General features: G+C 43.8%; 1 protein-coding gene across 1 annotated transcript in view; it reads right to left on the reverse strand.

Moving 5' to 3' along the window:
• Positions 1–8,024: 8,024 nt before the first annotated feature.
• LOC147450649 (putative clathrin assembly protein At5g57200) overlaps positions 8,025–14,731 on the reverse strand; it is a 37,592-nt gene continuing 30,885 nt past the window's right edge. The window contains exons 5-15 of the mRNA XM_086519792.1: positions 11,476–11,579; positions 11,305–11,388; positions 11,185–11,235; positions 11,039–11,104; positions 10,743–10,808; positions 10,579–10,659; positions 10,424–10,507; positions 10,179–10,343; positions 10,028–10,094; positions 9,752–9,882; positions 8,025–8,706 (exon numbers count right to left, since the gene is read on the reverse strand). Of these exons, the coding sequence (XP_086375918.1) occupies positions 8,314–8,706; positions 9,752–9,882; positions 10,028–10,094; positions 10,179–10,343; positions 10,424–10,507; positions 10,579–10,659; positions 10,743–10,808; positions 11,039–11,104; positions 11,185–11,235; positions 11,305–11,388; positions 11,476–11,579 (1,292 nt within the window). The 3' untranslated portion in view covers positions 8,025–8,313. The remainder of the gene's footprint in view (positions 8,707–9,751; positions 9,883–10,027; positions 10,095–10,178; positions 10,344–10,423; positions 10,508–10,578; positions 10,660–10,742; positions 10,809–11,038; positions 11,105–11,184; positions 11,236–11,304; positions 11,389–11,475; positions 11,580–14,731) is intronic.

The following is a 14,731-nucleotide window of genomic DNA, read 5'->3' on the forward strand; positions in this document are numbered from 1 at the left end:
GAACTTCGTCCACCTCAAGTGTTACCCAAGTCGTCCCTCTACTTCCCCAAGTGTCTATGGTTGCCGCTAGGTGGACCTAGTCCACTTTGTCAGACTCAGCCATTCAAGGTAGAACATCCATATAAGGGGAATCTTTCCAAACATCGGTGTCCTTTTTACACTTGTAATAATATTGCAATGGGGCCGAGTGAATTGTGGTGTCAAATCGATGGTCAATTATAAATCTGCTTCCTAGAGGATGTGCTCGACCAGTCACAAGATCAACACGATTGCCAAAGTCTTGGAACTATAAGTAGACATGGTTTTTAGACCAGTCATGCGCCATTTTTTCTTCCCTCATGAAAGGACGTCCTAAGATCATTTCAGATGACATAGTGTGCTTGGAAAAATCCATAACAATGAAGGTGTGCCTTACCTTGTGTCCAAGGACCTTGATCTTGAGATCTTCTAGCATCCCAATAGGTTTAACGATGGTCCCACTGGTTATCTTTACCACTATGTTTGGAGTCCCAAGGTGACATCGCCTCATAGATTCCCAATAATTTTTAGTTACAATGTACCACCATCAAGGATTCCCTTCATAGTTAATCCTTTGGTAGTGATTGGTAGGGTCACATTGGATTCATCACCTTCAAAATACTCTCCCAAATTGTTAATAGGTATTTCAACAACAGAGTTCTCATCCAGGTTGATGGTGGTTCTAACTTCTAAAGCCATAAAATCCATCAATTTCGCAATATTTAACGAAACTTTCTAGTCTTCAGTCTCTTGACATAGATAAGGATGGGATCTTTATTTCTTCAATAGGGTCAGGTAATCCCTCTCTAAACATTCTCTCCAACAAGAAGGGAGTACGCCCACTTTCCCATAACTTAAAGTCATTTTCTTCTTGGATGACACTAGGTATAGCTAGTGGTCTATGGTCTTTGTGAGGTTGATTTTGTGTAGGAAACATTGTGTTTATAATTTGGATCTCCCTAGGTGTTGGTTCTAGCTCCCTTTGGGTCTCATCTACCAAACTCCTTAATTGATTGACTCGCTCGATCTCCTCTGTAGGGTTTGGGTAAGTTCCGATCTTCTTCCTATGTTCCATGGGTTGTGTCCATTGTGTCTCATCATGATCCTCCTTGTTTTTTTCTTTTCTAATGGTCCTTTTAGTCTCCATGGTCTCACCTGAATCAAAATCATTTTTAGTGCCGTTCATATATACGGGGTCGTCACCAATCCCTATGTTAGTCTTTGAACTGGGGTTTGACTTCATTACCTTTTGTGATCTCTTCCTTTGTGTTTTCTTCTTCTTCTTAGATTGGGCAATTGATGTCATGTCTCTTTCTTCAAGAATATAATTTTGGTTTTGGAGCATCGATCGTGTGAGTACATATACTGGTTCCACTGGTGTACTTTGTGATGGCGCCTCAGTAATCTCAATTAAGTTCAATGGCGTGATCCTTGGTGCATTTGGATTATTAAGACATTGGGCAATCAAATGATCTATGCCACAATGATTACACATGAGTATCGGCATTGTAGATGTGCTCCCTTGATTGGTATGCACTAGTGTGGCATTATTTTGTAGTGTAATAGGACACTCAGCTACATGATGCGGACCCCCACACTCGTAGCATTGAAGAGGTGGTCTCTTGGCAGTGAGATTGATATTTTGGCCTCTTGCTGCAAGAGTAGCTACTTGATACACAGGTTTGACTTGTCCCCAGTAGTCCTCCACGAAGTATTGTGGTCATTCTTCAAGTGCATCCATCCCATAGGCAATATTAGGGTCTATATCTTCCTCACAGCCTTCCAAACAAGCACTAGATGGCTTCGCAACCCATATGATTCACTAGGGTAACTCTTGGATGCGGGGGTTGCGGTCCTAGCACTGGAGGAGGTAGCTATGTAGCTTGAGCAACATTTTGGACTCTAGGAACCATGTGTTGCGATAGTTGTTCAACATGTGGGGCATGCATCAATGCAAGAACTCGAGGTGAATCCGTCCAGGTCAAGGGTGGCCTATTTGCCATCACACGTTTGAACATTACACAATCCTTAGCTTGGCGATTGTACCTGCCACATGCATTGCAATTCCTGAAGAATTTTATTCTTAATGTAGGGCATTCACTAGTGCTATGTGGACGAAAGAAAGTTGAGCACCATTGTTGTTCCCTTCTTGGATGCATATGATTGTATTGTGAGGCGTGCTTATCTCTAAGACTTTCTTGAATGGCCTTGGTGAGGTCTGCTAAATCATCTTACATATCCTTGGCTCTTTAACAATAGGCTTTATGGTCATTGGCTCATGCCACGATGCTTGCGAGCTAGTAGATTTAGGCTCAACAGACACTCTTTCTTCTTGAATCATTAAATTGTCGTCCAATTGGATTACATTGGTGGTGACTGCTTCCCAAGTGGTGATACCTCTTAGACTAAGCCATTATAGATATCCTCATGTCGTAGTTTCCTAATGAATCTATCAAGAAATTGGTTATTATTGAAGTGCTCATTTGGATTACAACGAGAATTCAAATGCTTCAAGTGACTAATAAAGTCTTTCACTAACTCCCTTTTCCTCTCATTGGCCTTTGTGGAGCTGAGATGCTACACCCCAAAGCACTCCCTCTCGTATATACTCCTATAGAAACAATCTTCGAAGAGTATGGTAAATCGTTTTCTCTTCCATCCTTAAGGTCCTATACCAATCCCCAGCCTTCCCACTCAAAGTCAAGCTTAAAGCATTGCTCTTATGTAGTTCGTTGTGTTCTCCTATGGAATCGTATATTTGTTCAAATTCTTTGATGTGCTTTAGAGCATCTTCATTCCCATTGAACTTTTGTGTAAGCTTTGCAATCTGTACCGCTTTACTCCTAGATTCTCTTTCAGGCCCGTGACGCATATTCTCCACAATAGATCGACCTATCATTTGAGCAAATGCTGCCAAATCACCTATGTAAGAAGGTATGGTCGGTGGAGGCACTCCTGCTAGAATCATTGGTGGGACGGAGGTGGTTATTGGCCTTGGCATATATGTAGCCAACGTAGGATATGGAATATGACTGGGCATAGGCCCACTTGGATAAGGGCTTGAGAATGGCACTCGTGGAGCATATGTTGTTGGTACAATTGGAGGTGTAGGAGCAATGTGTGCATAAGTGTCTATAGGCACATATGGTCGGGGCTTAGTGGTAGGTACTACGCCACTAGGTGGCGGTATTGCACTAGCCCTAGAGGCCATAGGTGCATTCTCTATCAGGTTCATCACTGGAGTAGGAACCGCGGTTTCTCTGAGAGGAATTTGAGCCAAACTGAGAAAACCAAAGTTGTTGTTCATGGGCTCATGCTGCATCGGGACTCCAGGCAAAATGACATATGAGGGGTCCATGGGACTCATCATAGGAGTCTTCATTTGTGATAGAGTAGGGTGTTTGGCCTTGCTCGTATCCAAAAACCTCATGGGGTCACTTGAGGATACGTTTACGCCTCGATTTTGCCTCTCCGAGTGGATGATGCCATGGAAGACGTCACAAATTATTATTTGTGCTCCTCAATATTAATGGCGCTAGATGTGGAGTGTACAATCTCTATTCAACCAACATGGTAGGAGTGGCCAGAGTATAGATCCGTCAACATCTCAGTGTGGAGGTAATATTCCAATTTTCATCAAGGAATACCCCTTCTAGACCTGACGTGTTAGAGGTCCCTTGTGAGGTGGAAGCAATGTTGCTCCCCGTGGTTTTGCCTTTTGTGGTTGGTACTTTAGAGGGAGCTTCCACGGGAGGTAGCTCGGTAGGGCCTGCATTGAAGGAGGTAGGCAAAATATCCACATGGGAACTCTTAGGGGGTGTGGGGTCCACATGAGATTTGAACAGAGAATCTACTTCCCCACCCCCTTCATATGATTCATTAGCCTCGGGTTCGGAGCGAGAATCCCTGCTAAATGTCTCCATAAAATAGCTAACATGCTATCACTAGGAAACCCAGTGGATGCATGTCCTTCTTCCTCAAGGTTTTGTATTGGATAACCTTTCATTATGTCTAAGTCTGAGTAAGAGTCACTAGATGCTAGGTGGGGATCTTGAGTAGTACTGCCTTGGATTCCCGCTGATGGCTTAGAGCCTAATGTGGAGGAATAATGGGTGCCCGTGTAAGCAGAGGCACTCTCTATATTCTCATGCTCTAGCACACGACCAGAGAGTAGGTGCATGTGACCTTGGCACCCTATAACTGTTGGTGAGTGCTTTTGAAGGTCACTCACTTAGTTTTGTGGGTGTTTTGCAACGCGGTTTTACTCTCAAAATTTAGATTTTTTAAGGTTTTTTTTTTAAGCAAGCTATGAAATATAGCATGTGATAGCTCAAAACGAGCGTTTCGATTAGAGGGACATGGTGTGTTTTATAGCCCTAGATTTGGTTACTTTACGCTCTTGAAATCCTTGAAATAGTATTTTACTAGTTGGACACAAGGCTCAAAAAAGTCTAAGGGTGCAAATATGAAGGGGAAGGAGGACTTATCCCACATGCTCTCATTCCTCTTGAGGGAGTAGATTATAAATATAGTATTGAGTCTATATTGTATCATAAGACTAAGGATTGAGGTTTGGACTTGGGCTTGGGGAATGATCCTGATCGTTCTTTTAATGCGTGATTTTTTTAAAAATTTATTATATTTTTGGATTGCTTTTTTTTTAACAAAAAATTCGAAAACTTGCAAAAAGTGCAGTAAGTTACAGAGAAAATAGATTTTAAATTTTGAAAATTATTGGATATACACATAGTGCAAAAAAATACAAAAAACATAAAACTCTGATGCAAAACTTCTAGAATTGCAGAAATTACTTCAAAATAATAACAGATCTAACCCTAACCCTAACCTTTCCTCAGCCAAACAACAGATCTGCAAAAAGCATCAAATAAAAAAACTGTAAGAAGGACAATAAACAGTTGCATTGCAAGCTAAACGCACAGCGCCTCCCCGACAACAACGCCAAAAATTTCATATCGTTGGGGACTTGTTGTGCGCTGTGTGTGAGCCACTAAGGCTGCAAACACGCAACATGTGAGCGGGGAAGCTCGGGAATGCAAACGGTGTGTCACTCACCTCTGTCTTTCTATCGTTGCAGGAATCTGGCGTTGCCGTGAAGAGAGATCCCGTCGACGTCGCTGCTCAACCATCTCACCACCGCCGATGTTGCCGCAAAGCTCTCTCTCTCTCTCTCTCTCTCTCTCTCTCTCTCTCTCTCTCTCTCTCACGCATACACACACGTACACTCGTGAGCACACAATGGAGAAGGAGATAGAGATAAGGCAAGAGCACTCTCTTTAGCATGCACCTCTCAGAATGAGGGATTTAGGTCACAATGACTCTTTTACATGGGTTTGGCCCATTCACACATAGGTGTCCATACTGAACGGTCAAAGTAAAATTTACTGTCAATTGAGATATGTGGTGCACCTCTCATCGACGATCACCCAATCACCTATAGGACCGACAAGCCTGGTCCTTGACTCAAAACAATATGATATCTGTGGATGTTAAATGGGCCGACGTCGAGCCTCATATTCGCCCGGTGCTGACTCCACTGCATGACCCGTAAAAACATCATCACATGTGTTTTCGTCATCGATTAACACTTGCTATTATTTGCTGAAGATAACCGTGTTGAGCATGGCACTTTTTCACACTGTTATTGAGCAGAGGTAGGTCACACACACCATCAAGGGAACACTCTCACCATCGCTCTGTTATCTGGCAATTGCATGGTGTGGGCACTAAGCTACATTGTTTGTGTACAACCCACACGTAGCCCACAAAGCTTTCCCCCTTGGCTACCACCGTTAGGGATACATGGAAAAAATCAACACCCCAAGACCCCTGCAAGAACACGATCAAGTTTCGCCATTGTTTTGGTGGCCCAAGCAAACTCAACCGCATCGGGCAATTCCAGGCAGCCCTTGATCAAGTCATGGAAGAAAATCGAGAACTCAAAGCTCGCCTTGGCAAGCTTGAGGCTCGATTTGACTCCATGGCCAATCTCGCTATCAACAAGGTGGAGGAAGTGGAAGAAAAGGTTACGCAAGCCCATTTGGCAATGCTTGGTAAAGTGAAGACTTGTGTTCCAGTGAGCTCCGAGAACGACAGCTTCAAGAGGAGAACGCCCTCAAGGTTCACATGGTGGACTAACCAAAACATGGGAAACAACCAAGAATGACTTCACCGAACTCTTTGACTTCCTCAACAAGACTCTCAAGCCAATCAACCTCGAGTACGCCGCGATAGAATGTATCACCGCCAAGAACTCCAACAAGCTAATACCGAGTGGACATGCCATTCTTGGATGATAATAAAGAAGGCCAACTCCAGCTACTCCAACAAAGACACCAAGATCTCGATTGCAGAGAGGAACTCACACCACTACAACACAAGCATAAAGGTGAAGAGGTGAACAAAGTACGAGCAGCGCGAGCCAAAGGCAAGTGGGCGGTATATCACGAAAGGAAGGCAATCGTACAGGCCTTGACTTCTACAACACTGGCAAACACCACCCTTAGCTTCTAGTATCTGTTTCCCTTTCATGTATTGTCTTGTTTTTGTAACCCTAAGGTTGTCCCCATTCAACCACTACGAATCGTCCGATTGTACCAACTCCGAGTCCTTGTTTCAATGTAATCACATGTTCCCTCTCCACAGTGAGGGGAGACACCCTTTGTACGCATTTTTTTGGTTTAATGGGTCATATGTGACCCCCCGAGGACGATAAATTCATCTAACTATCTATCTCTTCATCATGTTCATGATCCATGCATCAAAAACACGTCACCAGTTGATGGTTTCATCTACAATGCCAAAAACTACTATCAAAGGACACATTACAAGCATGCTCAAAAGCTTTGTGCTTGTCGAGTCTATCTCCACGGCTCTAAGGTGAAGGGTATTTCAACCAGTGCTCTAGATTCAAATAATATTAGAAACCACAGCTACTCTAATTTCTTCATTAAGTTAGAATGCAATGGCCTGCAAGCCCCTCTACTTTGGCTAAACATATAATTTCCAGACGCTCAATCGATAACTACTTTAGGGCTCCAAGGCTTGACCTGTTGTCATGCAACTTTTCTTTAATCAAAGTGCTTGCATGCTAACAATACTACGATGCAAAGACAAAGCACCCAATGTGAAGTTCCACATTGAACCCACTCATGCACACCCCAAACTAGCTAAGCTACTTGTTCATAGGGTTATGCTTTGACACACCACCTGCTTAGCAATTCTCCTGTGTCAAGGTAAAGCGTTGCATTGTCATTCTTGCTCGCTAACCTAGCTTAAGTTTACAAACAACGATTTGGGCTAGTAGAATAAAGATAGTAAGCTTGTACTGAGAGGATTCTTGTGCTACTTGGTTAATTTTGATGGAGCTGTTTACACACACAAACCTTCCACACATCCCCCCCACGCCCCCCCTCTGTAGAGTTTTGGAGTACCTTTTTGAAGGCACTCAAATAATAAGTGGGCACTAATTTTCACTAAAGCACAACCATTGGCAACATCAGGTATGATGGTTATGGAAGGAGCAACACAATTACTTGAAATTATGGAGGATGAAAATGCTTCTTGTATGTACACCAAGTTTCTTACGAAAAGTACAATCTCGTTCATGCTAACAACTGCAATTATTTTGCGAACTGGCAATTTTACTATCGTAAGCAACTTGAAGGATACTTTTTGAAGCTCGAGAGAGCAGAAAGAAGCCTAAAACAACTAACTGAAAGCTGATGCTTTTCTACAATTCAGCCTCATTTCATTTAGGTTCCTTGGCAAAGAATAAACAGTGATATGAAGGTATCCACCTAAAACCATCAATTTCATCTCTCCAAAGCCAAAAAAACCAACCAAACCAAACACAAGGCCTTTGCCACTTGCAGGCCACAAATTCCAAACACGCCAGGATACTCATTGCACTTGAATTGCATCAGCACAGTAAGTACAAATTAATTAAACTTTGTAAGACCGATCCTGGAAAAGTACCCAAACCAACATCAGTAATCAATCAATCAATTACGCTCTGTATAAACTTTTTATTGTTTTACAACCTTTCACAATGGTGATATACAACAATAAGAAGGTGACTCAAGCATACTTCTCCCTCCTCTGACTTGAAAACTTATATGTGCTGGTCAGCACCGTATCTACCCTACCTGGATAACAAAATCTGTCGGAAGTTAAATGGGTTCCCATTTTATTGAAAAGTGGAAAAGCTCATTCATACCAATGAACCTCTCACAATAAATTGATGTCCGTCATCGATATCTGTCATCTCCATGGAAGCTACAATAAACCAGGGTTGCCGAATGGGTTATTTTGTGGCGGATGAGGTTGATAAGGGTTAGACACAGGCATCCCATAGGGCATGCCGTAGGAATATGGGTTCATTTGCTGGCCGCCTCCTCCCATCATCTGCTGCTGCATCATCATTGCTTGTTGCTGCATCATCATTGCTTGCTGTTGCTGTGCAAGGGTTGCTAATTGTACATTGGGAGGGGGAGCCACTTTGGTGGAAGCAAGAAAGGGATCTTGCTGCACGGCCGGCACTATCGCATTCCCTGCAAATGGGTTCGGTGACATATAGCCCATACTATTATTGGCTGCTGAAGCATACGCTTGCCTGTTCAGTGCATCGTCATACAAGCTGTCCAATGTCAATTTATCCAATCCACCAGCCTACAAATCAAAATCACTATCTTCCTTAGCACAACCACTGTTTTCACTAGCAAGGTCAAGAGCACCACAAGTCCACAATAGAAACAAGATGAAAACTCACGTTAGCATCCTAAAACATTAAAATACAGGGTAAAGCTTCACAACAATAAAAATGAAAAGGACGTCAAGTTGTGGAAGGCTCTGAAATGAAGGGAACCATTGACAAACTAAAAAAAGGGGAAATTTTTTCAATGCTTCGATTGAAAAGGTAGGTCCAATCACCATGGAAAGAAAAAAAATTCAAAATGGATGCCTAACTCTCTACTTCGATAAGGCTTGTTTTAGAAAGCCAATAATACAGTGCTTTCAATCCTTTCGATTCGAAGGATTTTGCTTTGGAACCACCACCATGGTATGTTTTAATTACCCCGAAAAGCACAGCAATGCTCTGGAAAGCCAGAAAATGAGGTAGAAGGCTCTTAAATGAAAGGACCCATTTATCAACTAAAAGATCAATGCTTTACATGCAAAAGTCAGATATATGCCTAGCTCCCTTCTTCACTAAGGCCTGCTAAATGAAGGGGCCCATTTACAAACTAACAAACAAAGAAGATTCAAGGCTTCACATGCAAAGGTAGGTCCATAATTATCAAAAGTGATTGAATATTCAAATTTACACGTAACTCCCTTCTTCACTAAGGCTTGTTTTACAAAGCCCAAAACCCCATGCACAGACCTGCTCAAACGCACACACAAGGCAATGATGGGAAAAAATAGGTATAAACAAACCGTCTCACCATGCACTCATTGAAAAATGACCTCCTTCGTGGTACATCGACAATAAGCAACTCTTGGGTCTTTTTGATAGGCAAACTCAAAGCAAACACACAAGTCCCATGAGAACATTCGCTTTTCTTTTGATATGCTAGCGACCAAAACTAAACTTACACAGGAATGAAGAGGACAAGATACAACCTACTCCTTTGATGCCATTGACGCAGTCAATTTATCACTTGCGCAAATATACTGCTAAATAAATACAGCTAATCATTAAAAAAACACTAACCAATTTGCTCTGATTGAGTGCGCTATCATTACTGCTTGTTGTAGTTACAAGGGCCAGCTCCCAACCAGTTACTCCAGCTTCCATATCCAGCGCTTTGCCATTTTCTACAGAAGTACCATTTGACTCTGGCACTGCACGGACAAAAATGTTTATTATAAGAGAGTTTTGAGGCCCGCGGTAGCATTATTTGCAAGGCCCTATGAACACTTCAAAATACTCCGGTAGCTTTGCTGCCCAATGGGGAAAGATGAAACGCGGAACAAAATAAACTATTACCTATTGCTAAAGCTAAAGCATTGCTCTCTTCTAAAACAGAGGGATCGACTTTGGCGTCATCCAGACCCTGAAAGCACGAACAAGGGAGCATGAATTTCCAGTGCAAAGAGAACTTGAATTTCAAGCACAATTACTTGGGAAACAATTTTACCAGAAAGTCCACTTTTTCGGGTGCTGCAACTGGTACTGGATCAGGAACAAAAGTGTTGTTCTCAATTGGTTGAGTTGGTTCAGGAGGGGCACGGGGCTCCTCTGGCTCAGCTGGTTTGTATTCAAGAGCAAGTACTTTCTTAGTCCCATGACCATCCTTATCATCCTACAACAAAAGGATTGGGCCAACAGTTACGCAATCAGCAGTGAAATATGTAAGGGCAAGAGATGCATGAGAGCAGTTACCATTGAGTCTTTACGTGAAAACGATGACTGCCGAGGAGCATCCCGCACGTATTGCTCCATAGATGTCAGAAAAGATTGTGGAGGCTGCATAATGGGTGCAAAAACTTTACAATTTTTGTGTGTATAAGTGAAAATTATCTTTACCAAATTATTACCTGTTCTAGAGGAGGCAACTTCATACTGCGAGAAAATTCCAATCCTTTGCACGCATCATAAAATTCAGAAAGCCTCTCAGTCTGTTCAAAATTATGATCTATATGGTAGTATCCTTGGCAGTGGAAAAGAACTGAAAACAATGCCAAAAAGGATCCGTGTCTACCTGTTGCCCACCTCGCTTGTATATCTCAAGAGCTTTGATAGCATCAAAGCGCTGCATCTCAAAGAACTGGCACAGGAGAAACCCACAGGAAATCAGTTGTATTTTGAAGGGAAATTTTGCAAGAATTCCTAGAGAGAAAAAAACAGCAGATTCTAGCGAGAGAATTTTCCAGGGGAGAGAAAACATTTCTCAGATTCTAGACAGAGAAATCTACTCTGTTCTAGACCGAGTAATTTTTTTACAGGAGAACATTACAAAACACATGCATGTAGAAACTGAAGTTTCCATTGGGGCACCTTATCAACTAGGTTGATCATTCCATCATTGATTGCTTGATAGATCCTGATGCTTTCCTTTAGAACCTAGACAAAAATAATCTTTGCTAAATACAAGTCTTTAGAACAGGAAGGATTGCCTCCCATTCATGAAACTGCTAACTTACCAGGTTGAGTGCATATTGAATGACATAATTTGAATAAGCGGCTCCTTCCGGCTGCAAACAAAACATCCTCTTGACTAATCAATGGTTGTTCTATCAGAACTTTAATCTAAGATAGCTCACCAGGCAACCCATCAACCGGTAAAGCAGCTCTTGCAAGACTGGCATTTGCTCCAATAAATCAACAGTATCCAGCTCTTTTACCCTCTGCGTGCAGATGAAAAGCATTTCATATTCGGCAATTCATGTGACAATGGCAGGCGGACTGTAAAGGGTATAAATTGTTAAGCACACCAGAATGCGATCTGAATCCAAATCGTACTTCAGAACTCGAAAGCACTCTAAACGCTCCTCGAGGTATAGTGCATATGTACGTACCCAAGCAGAGTAATCCCATGCTGTGAATAAATCCAACAAACCACTACAAATCATTAAAGAGTATTCCATGGTGCCCATGACAAAGAAAAGGGCGGAAAATGATAGCCTGAAAGTCTTTTTTCCGAACACCTCCCAAAGACTCCTCTTTCCCAAACAGTGAAATATTTATCCTCAAACATCCTGTGAGGGGGGGGGGGGGGGGGGGGGGGGCGGGGGATTTCAAGCATCGATTCCACCTCAGAGAGCCAGAGAGCGTTTCAAAAAGTTTGGTTTGTGATAATAAAGAAATACCCGAATCGGCATCAGTCCAGCTGAGAAGAGAACTCCGTCACTCAGTGTCTCGTCTCAAGTGTCATATTCTCTTTTCAGTTCAAGTGTTTAATTGCTTAATGTCACAAAATGATGACATGGCAACCTGGCAGCAAGAGGAGAGAGAGATCACAAACTGCCGACGTGGCGGCAATTCTGCGGCAGCCCATAATTTGCAGCAGAAAATCTGGCAGCTGACATGACAGACCCTACACAATGTGCAAGCATCTGCAGATGTCAGCTATTTGAGCAGTTATTTCTTTTGGATAGTTCCAGCTTTTTGTATCAATTGCTTTTGGGCCTGGGGCCTTTATATATGAGGCCTTAGGAGCACTCTAGGAGATTAGCTTGGAAGCAGATTGCAGAGTGAATTCTCTGCACTTGTACTCTGTGAGTCATCAATATAGAAAGAAGTACCAAAAGGGGCTTTGGTGCGTCTAAAGGTGGAAATCCGCCCACTTTGTGTCACGACTGCTGTTTGTTATCAAGTTAAAAGAGTAAGAGTTTTCAGTTCTGTTCGTGAGGGAAGCCGTCCCACCTGCAGTATTGAGGGATGAAGAACCAACGGCAATGGAGATGAGAATAACGACAAATCGGATGACGATGAGTAGGATGACCAAACTGAAGAATCTTTAATAAAGGATCCACACCTTGCAGATCCTAGACAGAAATTGCAAGTTAGCACTTGTGTTGAAGTATTCAAGGGATCCTAAATATCCGAAATCTAAAGGAGTAGCCGATCCCAAAAGATGGTAGAAGATCACCAACCCTCCACTCAAGTTGGCAATGAAAGTGAAAGCAAAATAGCAATCTGATATGAGGACTTCTCTTCAGCAGCAGAAGAAATTGATTGAGCTATTGCGTGAAAGATCAACAAATCATCAAATACAAGAAGCGCTCTTGCAAGAGATGGAAATCGGAGTCTTTCCCTGTCTATCTCGGCCAAAAGTCAACTTTCAAGGATTGGTAGAGAGGGGTCAACAGGAAAAACCGCCGACGTGTTCATTTTAAAGACGAGTCTAGTTCTCCTCCTCCTTGCATCTTCTACTTCTAATTCCAATGAAGACGAAAGACCAAACTCGAGGAACGAAAGTACTGAAACAGCAAATCAAGAAAGAACAACAAGATATCAAGTCATTCAGATACAAATACCCCTTCATCTTCTAACGACTCTAATGATGACTCTTCAACCTTCGGGACCACTTTTGGCAAAACAAGGAATGACCTGATTCGGCAATTGAGGCACGACAACTTGAAAAGGAGAAAGGGCAAGACAGAATTTAAGGACAGTCGTCAAAATGTAAAGATTTGAGACTTTTTCAGGCCACAAGAATACTCACAAGGCCCCGTCTTTTATTTTTTTCCCGAGAGAAAGATCCTTCTATTAGTTAATGAAAACTGCCCATAGGGCTACAACCACCTCTGCAAGAGAGGGCTACAACAAGCATGATGGGGAGACTCTCCCAATGAAAAAACAGCATATATACAATTGAGGCTAAATCAAGAGATGGGAGGAGGAAAGAGCCACACAGGTGGACAGTAGTGCCATCTGAGCACCCCCTGGACTATGGTGTAGAAAGGCCCAGGGCGCCAGAGTCGAAGGAAAGCCTCGCGGCGCTCCCGCATGCGGTCGGAGCTGCCCTGTAGTCCCTCAAGCTGTCCTCTGAGAGTATGGATCGGCTCTAGCCAAAAGTCACGAACAATCTTTGCTGGTGGCACAGGGCGAGCCTCAAAGATGCGGAAACAGCAGGCCCGCCAGATGAACCAAAGTGTCATGCCACTGATGAGCTCCCAACACTCCTCTCTCTCACTGCATCACTCCTGTGGAGTAAGCTCTGTAGCAGGCTGGAGTGTAGGACGTCCCCCCTGCATCACTATCATCCTGCTGGTGGAAGATAGCTCAAACTGAAGTGCCGGGCCCGTGAGGGTGGACCAAGCCGCTGCCCCCCCAAGTGTACTGTCGAGCCGTGGAGAGAGCAGGCATCAGTCGAAGAACTCGTAGCCACACCTGCTGAGCCGAGGGACAGTCCCAAAGACAGTGACGCTGACTCTCCACCAAATGGTCACAAGCTGCACATGTGGCCAAGAGACCACTATGCACTAGCCAGCTCCCTACTGCTGTGGCTCTATGTGCGACCAGCCATTGAAACAAGGTGACTCGCCTCAGCTGTCTGGATTCCCACAACCTCTCCCAAAAGTCTGCCAAGAACTCGACTGTGAGACCCTCCTCCTGCCAATGACGTGCCAATGACGTGCTACAGCGGGGAGGGCCTCTCTCTGTGCTGCTAGTATATGCCGTCCAAGCCGAACAGTGTACTGAAAGAAGGGGACTCCTGGGTGGTCTGCAGAAGAGAAGGGGTCCCTCCATAGCCACTCACCAAGATCCCATTGTACTCGTGCCAGTGGACAGCACTCCCAAGCCCAAAGCCTCCAGTGTCCAGTCTCAAGAGCTGCTGGGTCAGGGTCTATGACACAAGTCCTCCCACAGATGCCCACAACTCGGATCCTCTGAAAACAGCACTCTGCTACCTGCGGGGCCTCTACTGCAACTCGCTGTAATCGTCCCCCACACTGAAGCTCGAAGAATAGGGCTGGGACAGTTTCTGAGCAGGCCCTTACTGAAATGAGAACCTCCAATCGTGTGAAGGCTCCCATCCACCGGGGTGCTACTGGCTCAAGAGGCGTGAACCACTCAGCTGGAACTGACTCTGAGATGTCCTGACACATGCTCTGCACCCCTCTCATGCCCTGCAGCTTGAAACCCTGTACCTCCTTTGACAAACCTGTGAACTCTAGCCAGTCACCTAGAGAGCGCGCTGGACCTACTGCCATGGGACCCCAGGAAACATGAGGTCGACTACCA

This window comes from Adiantum capillus-veneris, chromosome 9 (assembly GCF_014529385.1).
Source record: "Adiantum capillus-veneris isolate H3 chromosome 9, ASM1452938v2, whole genome shotgun sequence".
NCBI lineage: Eukaryota > Viridiplantae > Streptophyta > Polypodiopsida > Polypodiales > Pteridaceae > Adiantum > Adiantum capillus-veneris.